This window comes from Terrapene carolina, unplaced genomic scaffold, assembly GCF_002925995.2.
Source record: "Terrapene carolina triunguis isolate 2854851 unplaced genomic scaffold, T_m_triunguis-2.0 Scaffold22, whole genome shotgun sequence".
Lineage (NCBI taxonomy): Eukaryota > Metazoa > Chordata > Testudines > Emydidae > Terrapene > Terrapene triunguis.
The window spans coordinates 14,847,487-14,868,892 of NW_020664373.1; the positions used below are offsets into that span (position 1 = coordinate 14,847,487).

At 41.4% G+C, this 21,406-nt stretch overlaps 1 protein-coding gene across 1 annotated transcript in view; it reads left to right on the top strand.

Annotated features, from left to right (window-relative positions):
• The window catches only part of LOC113406061 (phosphate-regulating neutral endopeptidase PHEX), a gene marked incomplete at its 5' end in the record, with an annotated part of 117,396 nt that overhangs the window by 77,446 nt on the left and 18,544 nt on the right, over positions 1–21,406 (top strand). Inside the window, 2 exons of the mRNA XM_026648306.1 lie at positions 4,958–5,035; positions 9,629–9,732. Of these exons, the coding sequence (XP_026504091.1) occupies positions 4,958–5,035; positions 9,629–9,732 (182 nt within the window). The remainder of the gene's footprint in view (positions 1–4,957; positions 5,036–9,628; positions 9,733–21,406) is intronic.

Genomic DNA, 21,406 nt, shown 5'->3' on the forward strand with positions numbered 1-21,406 from the left:
TCAAGCACTCTTGATAACTTCATTTAGCGCTTTAGACCAAGCAATAAAAGGGTTTGTGTTTGAGTGTCCACTTCACTTTTGATTGTAGAGTTTGCTGTTCACGAATCGTTTTATGTTGCACCAGCTGAGGAAATAAAATACATCATTGGGGGGAGGGATAGCTCAGTGGTTTGAGCATTGGCCTGCTAAACCCAGGGTTGTGAGTTCAATCCTTGAGGGGGCCACTTAGGGATCTGGGGCAAAATCACTGTGATGGGCCCAATCCAACTTCCAGTGAAGTCAGTAGGAGCCTGTCTACTGATGTCTCTGGGAGTTGGTTCAAGCCCCATATTTGTACCTCACTACGTTTTACAAATTTCCATCACCCTATTTTCTTCCTCTTTTCTGTGTTTAAAACTAAAATATATGCCAGCGATATGTGTGCAGCAATTTTGCCAGATGGCACTGGAATCCTATATTTTCAATGAAAAATGAAAAGACCAGACATGTACATAAAGGATGAATTAATCTTTGTAATTAAATGGAACATTATTTGCCATGAACGATTCTAGCTTTCGAACTAGATTTCATGCTAATTTTTCTGTGAACTATAATTGTATTAATTTTTAATTTTTTAGACTTTCCAAAAATAAAAATAATCTTCTTAAGGTTGGTACAAAAAAGCTTTTTCATACTCATGAATTTTAATTTTTGCAGGTATTTCAAAAACATTTTTACAGTAGATACAGTATTATTTCAATGTACAGGGATATGTTAGTGCTTGAAGCCAAGTACTTTTATATCATGATAAAAATGAGATATAATGTAGCACATTGACAATCATGATAGTCTTTCTTTGGAGTTTGTTTAAGCTATGAATATACTCTAGTAAAAATATACATAGATGGGTGTAATTTAAGGTAACTGTAACTTACTTCCACTTTAATGACCCTTTACATTGCCAGGGGGGCTTAAAGGGACCTTAGTGTAAATGAAAATCAGGCCCAGCAATTAAAATGATCAGTGAGAGGGTCACTTGTAATGCTCAGATACCAAGGCATGGTAGAAGAATCTGAATAGAACAGAATGATGTTCTCTTGCTCTGAAACACAAACATTTGACTTAGGCTGGCAAGCCAAGGCAAGTTAATTTTTTTTTAAATTTCATTTTGCATCTACAGCCATCTGGTTTGCAATACACTTGGAATGAATAGAAATGGGGAAAAAATTACGGGTGAAGTCAATAGCAAATCTTACACTGATATCAGTTTAGCCAGGATTTTTTTTTCTCTTTCTCTCTCCTTCCCTCTCTCTCTCTCCCACGCGCACACACAATACATATACTGCAATATGAAATAAATGGTAAATAACAATTGGCTGTCAGTGATATTTAAATCAGTTGTTAAACTTGCTATTAGGAAGCAGATTGTCCAAAGCCTCACTCTTGATTGGCCATTTTGATAGTATCACAGACATGAACCAAATATCTATCAATGGTGCACAACTGGCATCTCACCACTGAAACACATACAAAAAGAGGGAAATGTTAAGAGGTGATAATAAGGGATCTTTGGGGTAGAGGGGATGAGGCTTAGAGGGAAAAAGTGATAGCTCTAAACTGTCCTTTTTTCTCCCACAAAGTGCCAGGCTGCCATTCAACAGTAATTGGTGGTTTTTTCAGCCACACTTGACCTACAATCCAGCGTATAAACTAAGCTAGCAGCCTCGAATCCCAAATGATTTGGTATGGAAGAGAATGAGTTGAAAGTGGCCATTGGGCCACAGCTGGGTTTCTTTGGGAAAGGATGTTGGAGGAAAGGACTCTGTAGCCAAGATATATCTTGAAGGGCATTTTGTTCAGCCTCAGCCATGGGGAGGTGGCATGGCTGAACTTGTTCCATCTGCCCTTAAATGTAGGATGTTTCTCGCTCCAAAAATGGATGGGTTTGAGAGTCCACCTTGTGTGTGACTAATGGAATAGGTTTAAAATGAGAATAACAGGGTTGTACAGGCTGTCCTCCTATACCTCAGCTTCCTTGGCTGAATGGACAGAGTTCTAGGTCAGAAAAGTTTTATGGTTCTGAAAGATTTTAATGTCTATGCAGATGAACTCTTCAAGGTGAAATCAAAATCTCTGAGTGGGGCAGGGAGGAGAGCAGTATGCACTTGTCAAGATCAGACCATTAACACCTCTGGTTTGAGGCTAAGGTCCACCTTTGCTCCTCTCAGCGTGACGACTATGCTTGATTGACCTGCTCACTGAGATTGCTGGGCCTAAAATGGTTTCAGAATTCTGTGAGGTTTACAGCTGCGAAGGCTCTGGAAGGTAGTCTGAAAAATGCCAGTGTTTTTAAGGGATACTATCATTTAGTGTACTTTTTGTTATTTGCCTAAATATATTTAACAATGTTTTTGATCCACATTTTGTGCTGATTGCAGCTTTCAAAGTCAACGCAGTATTGGAGCAGTTAATCCACATTGATTCTTTGAATTGTTTTGAAAAGGGCAATTGTTCATCAGCTATTATAAATTATTTTGTTTCTTTTGTTGGTTTAATCAAAAATGTTAAGGGCTCAATTATGCAGATGCAACACAAAGATTGCTTAATTAAGTGATTAAAATGATTACTTTGGAATACATGCAAGACATTTGAGACTAACCTAACTCATTTAAGCAGGCAACTTAGTGGAAATTAAAACTGATGAGTTTTCCTACTTGCTTTCTTGAGACTGATATAGTAGCAAATAGCATTGAAAACCCTAAAGTAATGTACTGAAGTTTTCCAATCCATCACAAAAGTTCAGTCAACTGGACAAAACAGCATAAGCTGGACAAAACAGCATAAGCAGGGCAAAAAATAGATGCTGTCTACAGCTGAATTCTGGTTCTTTCCTGTTTTCTCAAGCATTTTTTTAAAAAAAATCTTCAGTACCTGCTGTGCCTCATGAAAAACTAAGAAAACATTCTATTTTACAAGTAATTTGGCTCATTTCATATTTCCTGTAGAGCATTTGTCTTCTATTGTTTTTCTGTCACTGGGGATATTTGTATGACAATGGGATCCTTCTTGCTGAAGAGTTCATCTGTTCCTGCTGTTAATTTCTAACCTGAAGTCGTAATCTTCTGTTTGTGACATCTTAATTATCTCTACAACAATTAATTGTGATGTCACTAGTAGAAGACAATAACTTCAACTGGGAAATAAGCCCTAGGAACAGATTAACTCTCAAGAGACAAAGATCCTGTTTTTTTGAAAATGAGGGAAGTGAAAAAAAGGATGTTGGGGGGAAAACATTGTAGCATTGCTTCTCCCCATCACATAGACACACAGATTTTAAGGCCATAAGAGACCATCATGATAATCTAGTCTGACCTCCTGCACATTGCAGGCCACCGAACCTCACCCACTCCCCTTCCGTAATAGACCCCTAACCTCTAGCTGAGATACTGAAGTCCTCAAATCATGATTTAAAGACTTAAAGTTACAGAGAACTCACCATTTACACTAGTTTAAACCTGCAAGTGACCCCATGCCCCATGCTGCAGAGGAAGGTAAAATAAATCACTCAATCTAGGCAACCACTGCAGTCAAGGGGCTCCATATGGGTGCAGGGGTACTCTCACACAGATCAGCATGCAGGATTGGAGCCTATATGCTGAAGATGGTTTATTTTGAAAGGGCCATGTAGTTCATTAGGGTTCTCCTCTTTCAGCCTCCACATGGTCTCAGATTTTTGTGTTGAAAGGATCACATTACTAGAGGAAAGTTTTAAGGAAAAGTCCTATAGTCCTAAAAGGTAAATTGATATCTGTCTTCCTAAACAACATGGAAATATACATTTTATACCATCCCACTCTATCCCTTTTAGCTTATTCCATGCATGTGTCTTATTTTGTTTGGTTTCCCCCCTCATCTTTTAGACTTTCTCTCTCTCTCTCTCTCTCTCTCTCTCTGCTTTTGCTCTAGGAAATAAATTGTTTCCATAGTAACTATGGATGGATGTCCTTGGGGTGCAATCCACAAATGTATTATAAAGTTAGTTTATGTAATTGTTTCCAATTTGTATCATGATTTTATGAAACGTAAGTGCAGGCATAACAGTTACCCTGGCTGAAAATGTGTATATATATATATATGTATGTGTGTGTCTGTGTGTGCATACATAAATATGTTTTTTGTGTGTGTATACATATATATATAGAAGATGTACTGTATATAAACACTAAGGCAAATTCTCACAAATGTGAAACAGAATAAATCCAAGTTAATGTAAAAATGTGAATTGCATTATTTTAATGTTCCTATCGCCTTTGTATTGAGCATAGGAACACACAGGATTCTGTGCTATTATTGGGAACAAGTATTTTAAGAAATGGAGTCTGTTAAAACAGAGGTGGAGTGGAAAGACTTTAATTAGACAGCTCAGGTAGATGAGCAAAACAGTTCAACAGCATGAACTGAAGAAACCACATTCTCCGTCAGAAAACCGTAGCCACATCCTTGTCTGGTGAGACCTATTTGATGTCAGTGGAACTATGCTGTGTTTATCCCAGCTGAGGTTCTGACCTATTCATATCCATGGCCCGCATACATCTGAATAACTGGGCTTGCTTCATCTGTCCTATAGTAGCTATACAGCTCATAGGATGTTAAAACACTAAAAAGATATAAGTTGTGACCATTAGATTAACTTTGCTTGCAATTCTTAGTGGGGTTCAACTCTTAGGACCAGATTATGTGCTCAAGCACACTTGTAATTCTGTAGTAACTCTACAGGAGTCGGTGGAGCTACTATGTAAACTGACAGCTCAATGTGGCCCTCAGTGTTATAAACTAAAACTGATTTGTTGCACCTAAGCAAGCTGTTTAAGGTGAAATTCGGGTGCCATTTGAGATGTATAGTACTGTGCGGTCCTTTCAATGAGGGAAGAAATGCATTTTTAAATGCTTAAACCATCCAATTTTTTTTCTTTCAAAGGCAAAAGCGGTTTTGGCAAAAGTGGGCTACCCTGAGTTTATAATGAATGACACGTATATTAATGAAGACATCAAAACAGTAAGTGTACAGTATATAGTTTTCTTCCTTTACAGTATGTCACAACTGTTTTTTGGTCTTTTCCTTTCAGCCATCGAAAATCAAAACAGTTACATCATTTTTAAATAAAGGTGGTGGTGCCAGAAAACACTTACATTTTTTCCCTTGCATGGCACACTTTGCTTGTGGCCTTCTGCTTGATTTGCCCCATTCCATTATGATTCTGAATTGAGCACACTCTCAAGACTGAAATCTTAAAAGAACAATAAAGTTAAACGCCCGGTCTCGGTGCCAACTTAGCTTAATCACAAAGGAAAGAATTGAGCATTGTGATGGGGTGGATAAACCCCATGCTGACAGGGAAGGATATGGGGAGGTTGTGTGCGCTAAGGTAGCCCTGCTTCTCTGGTCCTGACATTCATGCATGGTAGCGAGGAGGGCTATAAAAGGAGGAAGCTGCAGTCAACAAGGGGGAAGCCATGAGAAGGGAGTGGCTGCTGAAGCAGTAGGAGGAATCCCCCCATGCCAGAGATCCCCCAGCTCTGCGAGGATCCATTGAACCCTAGTGGCAAGCCCAATAGGGAGAGACTGAAGTGGCTGCCTGCCTGGCCGTAATGACTCCAGTAAAGCTGCTACCCAGGCACCACTGTAGGAAGGTGGTACCACTGACCTTTTTGCTAACCCCAGGAGGGGCTTGTTCTCTGATTCTGAACTTCTGCTTTTCCCGTTCCCCTAAATAAAGTAAGCAGGCCCACAATGGTGGGGCCCACTGCAAGGACTAAGAGGTTGGGGCCTGGGATTGGGCCGAGCCTGTGATGGTAACTGGGTGTGGCAAGGGGCCTCAACCAAGCTAGGGAGACTCTTTTTACAACATGCCCATTGGAATATTTGTTTTACAATAACATTGTGTATTATGTATAACTTGGCCAATACAACAGATTGATTATTGTGATGCTGCTTAATCCCCATCACAATCAAGGCAGGGGAAAGAACCCTAACAAGTCATGCTCCACACATAGCGAAGACCCAGGAGAGAGGAGATAGGGAAGTTTTCCCTCCCCCCTCCCTGGGAAGGGCTTGAGTTAGGCAGTGTGAGGAAGAATTTATCCCTGTGGTGGGTCCTGGAAAAGAGAGAGACCGTAGAGGAGGCGGGATTCTCCTACAGGGAGAAACCCCCAGGGAGCACAGTAGGTTCCTGTGGGAGGAAGACCTGATATAGTAGAAATAGTAGACTTCAGTAGCCCACCATGGCTGAAAAATTATTCATTTTGTTTGGATTTTCATTTGGACCTTTCTGTTATCCTGGAAGTGGTTTGAATTTTGTGACTTTGCTGGAGGGCTGAGCCACAGAAGACCCAGCTAGAGGCAGATGGCCGACAGGAGGCATGGGAGCTGAGGATACCAGCTACATTATGCACAGACACAAGGGGGTGATTTAATGTTCGGTGTGGCCAGCCATAGCCATCATGAGTCATTTTTCCAGAATTATCATTAGAATAAATTGATGGTTGCTAGAATCAGTCTCTAGAGCTTGCAGCAGACTTGTTAAGTGCCAAATATTGCATTGAAATAAAGTTCCAGTGTAAAATACTGGCTTTGTCATCACTGAGGGGACTGTCCTGTCTGTGATGAGTTAAAATAGACTGAAAAATGAAAACAAGTCACTTCTTTTATTAATGTTTTTACATTGTATCGACCAGATGCTATTAAACCTCATGGTAAGAGATTTAAAAGCAAACAAGATAAAGCAATAGAAAATACATCTTCGGAAACAGTCCTGCCGTGGTAGGGGGGTGGACTAAGTAATCTAATAGATCTTTTCCAAATCTAATTTATATGTGTCCAGTCCAGCAGTCTTCATACAAGAAGAATCCACATTGATTTAAATAGGAGTCATGCCATCATGAGGACTGAAAGATCTGGACTTATGACAGTCTGAATATTGGGGTTGATTCTCCTCTAACTTGCACCAGATTGATGCCAGGGTAGCTTTCTTGATTTTCAACAGAGATATTCCTTGTTTCCACCTCTGTCTGCAAGAGGCTGGACCAGGCCTATTAACTGTAAAATATGGCGGGGCAGTTTTAATACATTCAAAGTATTCTTTTCAAGATAAAAATATTCCAGCACAAATTTTGTATTTAATAATAAAACAAAAGAACCCCCTAACATTCCCCTCAAAATAAACGTCTTCAACAAACTAATACGTTTTCTCCCCAAATGTTACAAATTATTATTCAATGCTTGGGTTGTTTTCCCCTATTGATAACTGCGCCTAGAAGCCCCCGATAAGAGACAGCATTACAGCCCTATTGTGCTAGGCGCTGTTCAAACACATAGTAAAAGATAATCTCCGTAGACAAGACTGACAAAGGGTGGGAGAAAGGAAGTATTTCCATCCTTCCTGGAGAACATGTTGTTTCCAGCTATAGGAAAACCTGGAATAGCCACCCACAGTACTTACATCTACATCAAGATCAAATAACAGAAGGGAGAAATATTTACTTTATCACCAGGTTGTTTGCATGGACAAACTAAGCTACTCGACATGCTGGCATGACTCTCTTTTGCAATGGTAGCACTGCAAAAAATTGCTCCAGTATAACTGACGATAGTACACACACAAAAACCAACCAAACAAGGCATTGTTAAATATGGCGTAGTTCACCCAGAACTCTAAGAAGGAAACACTCAGCAAGTCTGGTCCCTGCCGAGGGAAACAGTGTAGAGAGGAGATATTGTGAACCTTTACCATCTGTGTTAATGGGATAGAGGAGAAGCCATTCAGGTGATGGACTCACTGACATAAGCAGTATGTTTGTATGTCTGGGCCCTAAAAATGCAACACAGTAGGTTGGTAATGAAGTGTAACTTTGTCCCAAGGTTGAGAATTTTTTGAAAGGATGATTGGGATATGAGCAGGTTTTATGTAATATTAACAGCCTTTTTTTCTTGCATGGCTAGTCATATTTGAGAAATTTGGTAATAGATTAGAGACTTCTGGCAACGTGAACCCTCATATTTGTAAAAGCTGCTAACATGAGTGATAGTAGAGCAGCACTGCTAGATTCCTTTGAGGGGGAGGTGTGCAAAATATTTGCAATGAAATGCAAAATTACTCAAACATCACTTCTCTTTGAACATTTTGTTGCATACTTTTTAAAGCAAAATGGGCCCGTTTTCATGTGAAAATGGCATTACATAATAATACCTGTAGAAATGCATGTTTTTCACATTTCCAACATGTACATAGCATATCATCAACATTTTTTCTCGAAGTGAAATTTTAGGGACTGCAAATTGCACTAACCAATATGGCAGATATTTCCCTAGAAATCTTCTGACACATTTAATTTCACACAGCTCTAGTCTGAATCTAATGCTGACTTATCACCTCTCTAATTCAGAATTAAATGACTCACCTAAAACAGTAAATGTGGTTGTTTTTCATTTTAAGCACTAATATAGAGAACCCCCTACTGATTGACCTATTATGGTGATTTATAGGAAGTAGATATTTGTGCTCTAGAAATTGTTCTGAGCAACTGATTGATTTCACATAAGCCACTAAATAGCAATCAGATCATAATGACCTACAGTCACTGACAGCACAGCCTGGATTTGAACCAGTGACCCACAGGTGAAATCCCTTGTATCCAATTATCAATCCTCTGAGCTAGCCAATGTAAACAATCATAGTTTGTACCTGTCTCCACTGTTGTGATAAAACATTTATTAGTCCTTCGGTTGTAATTTGAAAAATAAATAAATAACGGATGTCAATTATTAAAACTCCCAGGGAAGATCAATTTTTGCTCATAAACTTCTCATGTTTAAATGCATGCTTAGGCTTAGCTTGTACTCATCAGTTGTCAGGCTTATTAACTCTTTGTGTGTGCCCTAGACCTGGATTAAATGTAATTCTGCTTTGTCCCGGCAATTTTTAACATTATCTTATACCCAAATTTGTATGGCTAGATACTGAAAAACACTTAAGCCTCCCATGGTATAGTAGATATCTGGGTATAACATTTGATTATGGCAATAATTGATAGAAGAAAATAATAAAAATATTTAAAGCCCCCTAGTTTTAAAAATGGTATGAGTATTTGGTTTATTTAGAAAAAGATTTCTTACTGACACCTATATACGGTAAATAAGGGATCCAAAACCAGTTAGCTAATGGCACAGAAAATATTTTGAAACAAAACTCTTAATGAAATAGTGTTGCTTAACGTTACCCAGAATGTTTGGTGTCAGAGTTAGGGAATTGAACCCCAACATCCTGAGTCCCACCTCATTGTCTTTACCATATGACCATCCTGCCATCCAATGTGATGTGCAAAGTGTTGAGATCCTCCTATATACCTGCTCTGCTCATGACCCTTCCCTTATGCAGGGCGACCCTAGAGATTCCACAGTGTGGAGGTTCTGGGGAAGCCTTCTGTAATGGGGTGGACTTTATCCTAACTGTTGTAATGTGAATAATGTCATTACCTTAACCAAATCATTTGTAGTCATTATTATTATCTCGTTACTGTCAAAGTTCTGATTCTTTTCATGTCATCTTTGTGTCTGTTGATCATGTTTAATGGTTATGATTTATTTACACAGATGAAGTTTTCAGAAAATGACTATTTTGGCAACGTATTGCAGACCCGCAAATATCTGGCCCAGTCTGACTTCTACTGGCTTAGAAAAGAAGTTCCAAAAACAGAGTGAGTAGGCAAACATGTACATTGATTAAAATTACACACAGTGCCTCATTGTGAAGGAATAATACTACAGAAAAAAATCAGTAGTTACTCAGAAATGTTTGTAAATATTTATCTCTTAATAAACTTCTTAAAAGTTCTGGGCAGTCCTGTTCCAGTGCAGCATCACACTCTTCATATTCACGGAGCTTAAATGTTTAATGTAATGAAAAGAAAGAGTAATTGAATCTCAGTTAAAACTGGATTATTTCTCTTGGTCCCAGTAAGAATTTAGAATGGCACAGCAGGGATTTTATTCAATAAATTTTCCATTAATAGAATATTAAGAGATAATATTGTTATTACTAAGAGCAGCCAGCATTGTTAGTTACCTGCTGTTGATAGCGGTGATGTGGAACAAGAGATAATTAATTTCATTTTAACATTTTAAATTTACTTCTAAAATTACAATGTTAAGATGTATTGTATACAATAGTCTAACACGTATGAGTAATCAAATCTTTTTTTCTTACTGGTGGGTAATCAAATCCTTAAAATTCCAATTAAAACATATACAGAAGTCAATTAGTGTAATCGCGCTATTTAAAAATTACCTCTTCTGCATAAAACCTTTAAAGTCAGCACTGATGCATAGCTACGCTGGTCATATTTCATATAAGTGTTGTCATCTTTAGGTTTAAAGATCATTTTCCACATTACAACTAATGTGACAGTTGTCTCCAGTATATTATTAATCCCTATAAATCAGATTCTATTATCCTTACTCATGTTGGGTTTCATCCAGAGGTGAAAGTAAGCCAGTACGCAAGAGCTGGTGCGCCATACCGGGGAGGATCGGCTTCCCCTGGCGGCAATTTAAAGGGCCTCGGACTCCCAGCAGTGGCTGGAGCCCCAGGCCCTTTAAATTGCCGCCAGAATCATAGAACCATAGAATATCAGGGTTGGAAGGGACCTCAGGAGGTCATCTAGTCCAACCCCCTGCTCAAAGCAGGACCAATCCCCAGCTAAATCATCCCAGCCAGGGCTTTGTCAAGCCTGACCTTAAAAACCTCTAAGGAAGGAGATACCTCCCTAGGTAACCCATTCCAGTGCTTCACCACCCTCCTAGTGAAAAAGTTTTTCCTAATATCCAACCTAAACCTCCCCAACTGCAACTTGAGACCATTACTCCTTGTTCTGTCATCAGGTACCACTGAGAACAGTCTAGATCCATCCTCTTTGGAACCCCCTTTCAGGTAGTTGAAAGCAGCTATCAAATCCCCCCTCATTCTTCTCTTCTGCAGACTAAACAATCCCAGTTTCCTCAGCCTCTCCTCATAAGTCATGTGCTCCAGCCCTCTAATAATTTTTGTTGCCCTCCGCTGGACTCTTTCCAATTTTTCCACATCCTTCTTGTAGTGTGGGGCCCAAAACTGGACACAATACTCCAGATGAGGCCTCACCAATGCCGAATAGAGGGGAATGATCAAGTCCCTCAATCTGCTGGCAATGCCCCTACTTATACAGCCCAAAATGCCGTTAGCCTTCTTGGCAAAAAGGGCACACTGTCGACTCATATCCAGCTTCTCATCCACTGTAACCCCTAGGTCCTTTTCTGCAGAACTGCTGCCTAGCCATTCGGTCCCTAGTCTGTAGCAGTGCATGGGATTCTTCCTTCCTAAGTGCAGGACTCTGCACTTGTCCTTGTTGAACCTCATCAGATTTCTTTTGGCCCAATCTTCTAATTTGTCTAGGTCCCTCTGTATCCTATCCCTATCCTCCAGCATATCAACCACTCCTCCCAGTTTAATGTCATCTGCAAACTTGCTGAGAGTGCAGTTCACGCCATCCTCCAGATATTGAACAAAACCGGCCCCAGGACAGACCCTTTGGGCACTCCACTTGATACCGGCTGCCAACTAGACATGGAGCCATTGATCACTAACCGTTGAGCCCGACGATTTAGCCAGCTTTCTATCCACCTTATAGTCCATTCATCCAATCCATACTTCTTTAATTTGGCGGCAAGAATACTGTGGGAGACCGTATCAAAAGCTTTGCTAAAGTCAAGGAATAACACATCCACTGCTTTCCCCTCATCCACAGACCCAGTTATCTCCTCATAGAAGGCAATTAGGTTAGTCAGGCATGACCAATCCCCAGAGCCCTGCTTCCAGAGCCCTGGGGAAGCGGCAGCGGGGCTCGGGTGGCGATTTAAAGGGCCCAGGGCGCCTGCCGCAGCTACCACCCCGGGCCCTTTAAATCGTCTCCGGAGCCCTGGGGTAGCGGTGGCGGGGCTCCGGCGACGATTTAAAGGGTCTGGGGCTGCGGCAGCCACTACCGCCCCGGCCCTTAAAATAGCCGCCGGAGCCCCGCCACCGCCTCCCCAGGGCTCCGGCAGCAGGGCTCCAGGGACTATTTAAAGGGCCAGGGGCTCGGCCGCCGCTACCGCCCCGGGCCCTTTAACTTGCCGCCGGAGCCCCACCGCCGCTACCCGTGGGCTCCAGCAGCATGGCTCAGGTGGCGATTTAAAGGGTCCGGGGCTCCCACTGCCCCTACCCTCCAGGGCCCGTTAAACCAGCTGCTGCTGCCCCAGCCCTGGGCACTTGAAATCCTGATTTAAAGAGCCTAGGAATTTAAAGGCCCCGCCTCTTCTGGTAGAGGCCATGCCTCTTCCGGTTGAGGCCCCTCCCCCTCCCAAGGACTCCGGAGTACCGGTAAGTCCTTTAAGTTACTTTCAGCCCTGGTTTTACCTTACGCCATGAGTGGTCCTCTTGACTCTATGAGACTACTCAAAGGGTGATGTACTGAACTATTCCCTGTAGTAATGGTATCAGAATTTGGCCCTCTATTTTTGAGGCACAGTCCTTGGTTTTAGCAGCTTAACTTCAACGGTGAGTGTGACTGCTAAAATCTCATGAACACATTACTTTGAAAGCAGAAGGGTTAATTCTGAAGGGATGATTTTGAAGACTCTCCTATAGCCTTGTATGCCACAGTTAGATCATGATAATATATTCTCTTTAGCTCATCATGAGTTTCCAGAGAGCAGTGAAATAACATTTTCTCCTTTATAGAAAAGTAGATAAACACCCTCAATCCTTCAGTCTCGCAAAAGAATTTTTTTAGCTGCATTAATGTGCACTGAATAGGTTCTTACCATGAAGGGAAATGTCATCTTGGAGGAAATTATTTGGCAGGTAATCCCTGAAATATACACCTTTAGGGCCATACTCTGAGAATTTTCACATCACTGATATGCTTAAAAAATAAGGGATTTACTCCCCTGTTCACCGAGAGATAGAATATAATTTCTCCCTCTTATCCTGTTTCTCTTCAGTCAAGGAGAACTTGAAGGTATTTTTACTCTCATTGTAGCATGATAGATCAGATCTGGTCTTTCTTTGCCCTTCATGCTACATTAAAAAAAAAGATTAATAGACCTAATGTCCATATAGGATGAGATTGTGTGAAATGGAGGAAGGAGGTGTAAAGTGCCCCCTTACTCTCCTGAGTGTGCTACCCATATTGTGGATTACAGAATGGTGGGGGAGAGCAGCCTCCGTAGGGTCACTACTGCACCTCCTGTGCAAGGTGGTGGGGAGTGCACAGAGCCTTGACTTCAATCACCTCCACAACAGTTGCTCCAGGCCGCCTAGCTGAACTGAGGAAAAGTGGGAAGTGAAACCTGTCAGGTGAAGTGCTGATGCAAATTACTTCCCCCATGAAGCAAAAGGGGGAAACCAGGGATCAAGTTTTGAGTCTGAGAGTCACAATTTAATTACCACTCTGTTCCTTGGCAGCAGAACTACATGCTACCCCTTCCTCAAAGCTCATAGCAACTCCACAATTTGCCCATGGTAATCATTATGTCTTTGAAATTATACATAATGGATGGTAGCACAGTTTGAACTATATATACTTGCCATGCATACAGGTAGCTAAAGCATTAAGAACCACTAGTGCTTCCTTTATAAACTTCTACTTTATCTTAAGGTGCTTATAATTCAACAGTAATAATTCACACCAGGCTAATATGTGAGATGTGATCTAAAAAAAGATCAGTTTTGCCACATTTAAGCTAAGAGTCAAAGAGACATGATTATGCTTCTCTGATGTTTTTACAGTAGAATTAAATGCTTTTCTGTTTCTCATGGAATTTTGCAGGTCATTAGTTCCTATTGTGGTTTGGTACTGTGTATGTGTAATAAAAATAATTATAACATGCTCATTATTTGGCTTCTGTCCAGATACAATAACCTTTTACAAAATGTTTTAATATGCATACCTATATTGACACCATGAGTAGAGCCTTGCAAATCTGCGGATATCCACTTTATATCCACACACTATTTTTGCGGATCGCGTATCAGATGCGGATAAAATATTGTATCTGCGCAGGGCTCTAATCATGAAGTGGCCCAGAGTGGGATCAATAAATATTGAGTATTGATTTTCCTGGCTATGGTAATGGGTCTGACAAAATAATGATATTAAACCAACACAGTAATATAACCAAAAAAGTATCAACGCTGTATTGATTTACCTATTTGATTTACCAAATAGGACAGGTTTCTAGATAGTAATATTACAAACTGTGCTAATTTGCCTCAGCACAGCAAGCTAAAAGGAAAATCACAGTGATTTTTTTTAATTATCAAAGGGCCAGAGGGAGAATTAGGAGAATGGGTGAGAGTCACAAGTAGGAAGAGACAAAGGATTTTGGAGGGCAAGTGGAAATGGCTGGATGTTGTGTGTATGAGGGTTGGAGCTGGTTAGAATTAGAACTGATAAGAAGAAAAATTGAAATCTAGCATTTTGAAGCCCAGGAGCTTCAGCCCCGAGGGGAGGGGGACTGTAAACTGAACCCTGCCACCCAGGACTGAAGTTGAAACCTGAGTCCAACCAATCAGGGCTGAAGCCCTTGGGCTTCACCTTCGGCCCTGGGCCCCAGCAAGTCTAATGCCAGCCCTGGTGACCCCATTAAAACTGGGTCAATGACCCACTTTGGGGTCCCAACCTAAATTTTTTGCAGAACCTAGAGTATAAGTCCAAACAGCCTGAGTTCAGGATGGACAGGCAGAGCAATTTATGAATTTAACATACAAATGTAACATAACATTACCTTACAGATTTTGGTGTCTTAATTTGCTTTATCTCATTGAAGGGGCATGACAGATTCAGCTTTAGTCTGAAGTGATGCAATTTCAGTGGATTCACTGTAATGCCTCTCGTGAAATATGCCGACTGATGCATTTTGAGCATGGTTCAAGGTGCACCACAGGACTCTTGAATTTCATTGCCTCTCTCTATGTATTTATAATGTGCCCATCTCCATAGTATCTCAGTGCCAGATACCAAAGTAAGAACTGCACTGTATTTGTCAGTAAAATATTCTGTTCTCCCCGTCTCCTTAATACAACCAGTTTTCCTTAATCTTTTGTTCCTGTCTATTTAAAAATGTATCCCTGAGAAATTATGCAGGGACATTCTTCAGCCCTCATTTAAGGGGAGCTTTTACAAAAAGTGGGTGTTGCATCAAGCTGTGTAAGCCATCAGTATTTGGCTCATTCTGATGTCATGGAGTTTCACAGCCAAGGGTCCTCCATCAAGAATGATTTGTCCTCATTGAATACAATTGTCTTTGTGGTTACGGAGAGAGAAGAGGTCTACAAGATAGACCCTGTGCCAAGTCTTAAAGATAAGTTCAAGGACTGTGAAGTGGATCCAGCCAATGGAGGCAGGTGGAACAGTGATATGATATACTTTCTGTGGCCTTTCATGATGGGCTGCTGTACAAACTGGCATTCCCACCAATCTTTACCGTCAACCCCAGGCAGAGTGAGGTACAGTAATCTATCTTCGAAGTGACAAATACATTTATCGTAATGGTTAGGTCCTCATCCAAGAAGAATAGGTGCAGACTCCTCAGGCTAGCCAAAGGCATTTCTTGCCATTGATATTATCTTTGTGTCCTGTAAAAGTGATGAGTCCAGCGTGGCCCTAAAGATAAGAAGCTGAGCAACAATAAAAGGGTGTGGGGAGAGGGATAAAGCATACAATATACACCTCTACCCCAATATAACGCTGTCCTCAGGAGTCAAAAAATCTTACCACGTTATAGGTGAAACCGCGTTATATCGACCTTGCTTTGATCCGCCGGAGTGCGCAGCCCCCCCCCCCCCCCGGAGCACTGCTTTACCGCGTTATATCCGAATTCGTGTTATATCGGGTCGCATTATATCAGGGTAGAGGTGTATATATTTTAAGTATCAATTATCCTCAGACGGCTCTAGAACTAGGTGGCAATTTAGTCATTGGGTCAATCTTGAGGAGGGATTTGGAGAAGAAGAGCATAATGGCCTTTGGATAAGGTCAGGGAGTACTTTCCAAGTGTAAACAATGAGGTAGAAGGAAGTGCAAAGGCAGTGTGGGAGAAGGGGGACAATTCCAAGATACTTTGAAATTAAAAAATAAATGTTCAGTATTTCAGATGTGGCCCTTGGGGTTCCCTCCTCAGACTGAAGGAATCTAAATTGGTGGTTAGTCCTGCAGGCTGTTGCAAAGCCATGCAGTTTGTCCTGTGGGTGAGCCCCACTTTCCAGGTGTCTGCATCATTCACAAATTGTTGTTCTGACTGCTGATGTGAATGGATGTGAAATTGAAATACAGTATAAATAAATGTTTTTATTTCTTGACTCCCCCCTCCCCACCAGAAGCACCTGTCGTCTTTTGACTTTCACTGTTTTACTAAAATATTTCCACCATTTCATCACTTTATTACAGAGATTTTTTTCTGGAAAAAGCCTTTCTCTTAAATAAACTCTGCAGACAGGATTACCCTTGGCAATTAGAGTCCATAAAATGATGGATATTTAAGACATGCCTATGACATCATTCTTTGATGTTTCAATTGATTAATTCTCTGGTTCCTGCGTTGTAAAAGAGGCAGCACAACGCTGAAAATAAAATGAGAGAGGGAGGCTGATTAATGTATTGATTAAGGAATGTACACTGCCATTTTAAGATTCTATCCTTTATTGCACAATTTAACTAAGAATTGCAATTGCCAACAAAAGCACATTACGACTATAACTCCACAGATAACTAATTCGGTTGCTTATTTTACATTAATGTCACTGAAATCAGACATTTTCCAGGCTCTGATTAGCTCGCCTTCTACCCTGCTCTTTCTTTCCTACTTCTTCCCCACGTGCCTTTGTTCTGCTGCTCCCACTCAGTCCAGTTGCTTGACTCCACTCCCAGTGCAGATGTTTCTTTGATCCCAACCCAGTCCCTCAGCCTCTTTTCACCCTATCCCCCTACCTACATTTGAAAATTTATGGGGCTTAGTAGCTTTGCCAGAGTCTCTGCTGGGCCAGAAGTGGCTGCTTGCTTCCAGTGTCTCAGTACTTTAGACCAGGGTTTCTCAATCCGTGGGTTGTGACCCAAAAGTGGGTTGTCAGATTGTTTCAAAGGGTCATGAGGTGGCTCCCATGGGGCTGGCTGAGCTCAGCTCCAGGCATTGTGACCTGTAGGGTTGCAGCACTCCTCAGGTTTGGCCCAGCTGTTCCTCTGCCATGATGATGGGGGGCCAGGTGAAATTACAGTGAGTGCTGCTGCATCAGGTAGGGTTACCACCACAGTTGCCAACTTTCACACGGTAAATAAGCACCTCGACTTTCACAATAAGCCAAAAATCAAGCTAATCCCATTTCAAAACAAGGCCAAAACAAACCAATCCCTAAGAACCCCAACACTCTATGTGACTAGATCCCCCCGGCGTGCAGTCTGGGACTGTGGTGGGCCCGCTGTGCACCCCTGAGTCTCTCCCCACCTTGCCCCTGCTTGCCGGGAGCCAATAAAAAAAAAAAAGAAGCTAAAAGCAACAAACTACAAGCCAAAAACTAGCCAACAAGCAACTCACATGCCAATTAAGCCAAAAACAAGCCCAATTTCTGCATTTTTTTGGCGGGTTTGACATGTCTGGTGACCACCTGCCTAGTATTTGACCGGCCTGGCCGTTTTTTAATGGATTTGCCAGTTGCCAAAAAAATAATTTAATCTGCCATTTTTTTTTACGTGGGTCTAAAGATTTGCATTATTATCACAATACACTGGGATATCTAATGTTAAAAGTTTTTGTGTCCAGCTAAAGATGCTGCAGTGTTCCCACTTCTGCAGTTGACGTAAGAAAATGTTATCAATCTTACCTATATGTGTTCTCTCTCCACATACTATAAGTGGCTGTTGAAGGAGGGGGAGTTACAGAGTTGCCTTGTGGTTGGTGGTTGAGGTTCTGGCGGGCTTGCCTTCTGTGATGGTGGGTGCTTCTTATTTTGCATTTCAAAGGTGGTAACCCTAGCAGCAGGTGGCAATGCCACTTCCAGAAATTTGGCCCAGATGGACCCTGTCAGGGCACTCTGAGCCTGGAGGTGGCAATGCCTGGAGTGAGGAGACAGGCCCAGCCAGCCCTGTGGGACTAGAGCCGCAGGAGTAACTGCTGCGAGGTGAGTGTGGGGTGGGCTCTGCCACAGGCCTTCCCCTCCCACTCCTCAGTGGTGGCAGAACCCGATCCCCTCTCCCATGGCCTCCTACTTACCCATGGGGCAGGACCTGATTGCCCCTCCTCCCACCCACTGCCTATTTACTGGGTTGTGACAGGCCATAACCCACTCGGGGCAGGACCCAACACCCCCTCCCCAGCATATATACTGGGTCATACCAGGCCATTAACATTTACAAATGGCTCCTGAGCCTGAAAAGGTTGAAAACCACGGCTTTAGATCGTCTCTTTTAGCTGGTTCTTGGAGTGTATTGTATTCGTGAGCTCACAAGTGTCTCACTTGCACGTGATGAAACATAGGTTAGGAAGGCTGTGGGGTGCTGGGAAAGGGTTGTGTTTGGTGGTCTCAGGGAAGGGACCAGACAGTTGGAAATTAAGGAGGTGGTCTCTGAGGCTGTGTAGCTTGGTTTTAAAAGCGCCAAGGCACTTACTGTATGGTTAAGGTTTGGAAGAGCATTCAGGCAAAAGGGAACCACTGAACTTTTTCTCAGGGTACCCACCATCAGTAGTCACATTAGTGCAAATTCTGACTTCAGTGAGAGTTTTACCCAAGTAAGGACTTCAGGGTCCGGTGTCCATGCTGCACCCCAATAAATCTTTCTAAATTTCACTTTCAGATTTCACCTTTCTAAAGGGGAATGAAAATATTTTAAAGCAGAGTAATTCAGAAGGGATTCCTCAACATTTATCTTTCAATATTTGTTGTTTTTAACTTGAGAGGGTTTTTGCCTACTAAGACCTAAATTCAGAGTTGAACGTTTTAATAGCTGCATTGAATGGCATCACTAACGCTTTGAAAATAACATTCCTTATACTGTTTTCAATAATAGTGAAGTCATTAATTGTAGTAAGAGAAACCCTGAACTCTGTTCTTTGCAGGTAAGTAAAATCAGAACTAACTGGTTTTCTATACCAGTTTGTTCACCCATTTAAAATCATTTAAAATGTTTTAATCTCTATTGTGCATGTATCCTGTTACATGGGATTTTAATCAATCTCTCTCTCTCTCTCATATGATTTTATATGGCCTGCCATTACCATATTAGCACCTCTCCATTAAAGATTGGGTTATCCTCATACACTCCTATGAGGTTGGAAAGTGCTATTGTCCCCATTGTACAGATGGGGCAGTGAGGCACAGAGATGGTAAGGCCTAGATTTTTAAAAGGTATTTAGGCATCACTCCATTCAGAACTGCAAGGCTTAAATAACTTAGATGGAAAAGCCACATTTTCAAAAGTGAATTAGGCACTAAGGGAGCCTTAGTCCTATTGACTTTTAATGAGACTTTCTAAAGTTTTGATCTAACATACTGAAGAAATTCTAGCATCTCATGTGATAACTCAAGAATTTTTCCCTTCAGATGTACAGACATTTATTACACCTGGGCCTAATTTATCACAGATTACCCACTAATTCTCATTGTTTTTATATTTAATTTTATTTTCATTTTTTCATTATAAAAAGCCTAGGGTGAAATCCTGGCCCCATTGAAGTCAATGGCAAAATTCTCATTGGCTGCAGTAGAGGCAGAATGGGGCAGTAGGGAGGGTCTGACTATACTCCCAGTAAAGTCTATGTGAATTTTGCTATTAACTTCAATAGGTGCAGTGTTAATCCATATCTTACTGCAGTAAAAGTTCAGCCAGGGTTAATATTAAATCCTTCAAATCTTGCCAGTGCAGGTTCTGTTACAATATTAGTGGAAAAGCTCCAATATTCTGGTTTCTCCATTGCATTTATGGTTTAGACCACAAAGAGCAGCAAGGAAAGCACATGACCAATTGAAAATAATTCTTTTGTACATTGTTTGCAGACCAGTGCAATATTTGTAACCACGATGAACCTCACTTTTGTTACTCACTCACTCTTTTGTTAATAAATGACATTAGAGGGTGAGAAGATCACTGAGTTGTGGGGCAGAAGGGGATAATGCTTAGCATATTACATCTTCCAGTATTAACTAACCTACCTGTGTAAAGGCCCAATCCTGCTCACACTGACACACAAGTAACTTTACTCAAGTGAGTAGTGCCATTGGAAGCAATAAGACTAACTATTTGAGTAATGTTACTCATGTGCGTGTTGGTTGGATCAGGCTCTAAGGTAGGTAAATAAATATATTACTCATTTTACAGTTGGGGAAACTAAAAGGTTAAATTGCTAGTCCAGACCATTCAATGAATCAGTGGAAAAGCTGGATTTGAATTTCAGGAGTTCCTGTAACCTCATCCTTTGCATTGTCCCTTAGCCCACAGTACAGAATATTTCACTTCTAGGCCATTGGTTAATAGTTGCTGAAAGCTATTGCAATCTTTACTAGTGATAAAATAATTAGCAGTAGTTGCTGAGTGGCCTACAGAATTTTCTTTCCTTTGTTCTTATTAGAGATACATCCACATAATTGAAATCATCCTAATAGGCATGAGTAGTCACTTTGTCAGGGGTTGCAGGAGAGAGGCCATGGACTGAAAAGTCTTGATTACTCATTTCTAAGTAAACTCTAATTTCTATAGGTAGTTTCTCCATGAGTGGGTTGAAGTACATTGCTGAGGCTAGGTCTACACTACAGCGGGGGGTCGACCTAAGATACGCCACTTCAGCTACGTGAATAGCGTAGCTGAAGTGGCGTATTTTAGGTCGACTTACCTGGCTGTGAGGACGGCGGCAAGTCGACCGCTGCCGCGCTGCCGTCTACTCTGCTACCGCCTCTTGCCGCGGTGGATTTCCGGAGTCAACGGTAGAGCCATCAGGGATCGATTTTATCACGTCTTCACTAGACGTGGTAAGTCGATCCCCGATAGACCGATTGCTACCCGCCGGATCAGCGGGTAGTGAAGACGTGCCCACAGTGCAAAGGACTTTGTACTGCTGCTGTCTGTGTGGGTCTGTGTGGCACCTGTTCATTTTAAATAGAGGACTTCATTGTCCACGGCTGTCAATTTGGCATCTTTCATAAGCACTAAAATCACTTAAAAAAGAACACAAAAATAGAATAAGTGTTAGCAAGTGTACCCTCCAGTGACTGCTCTGTTAAGCACTATTTGATTATAGTCATTTAAAATAATGTCAGTAGATAATAGATTTAAATGATCCAAAAATCACAGATAGCCATTGACAAAATTGCAGAAA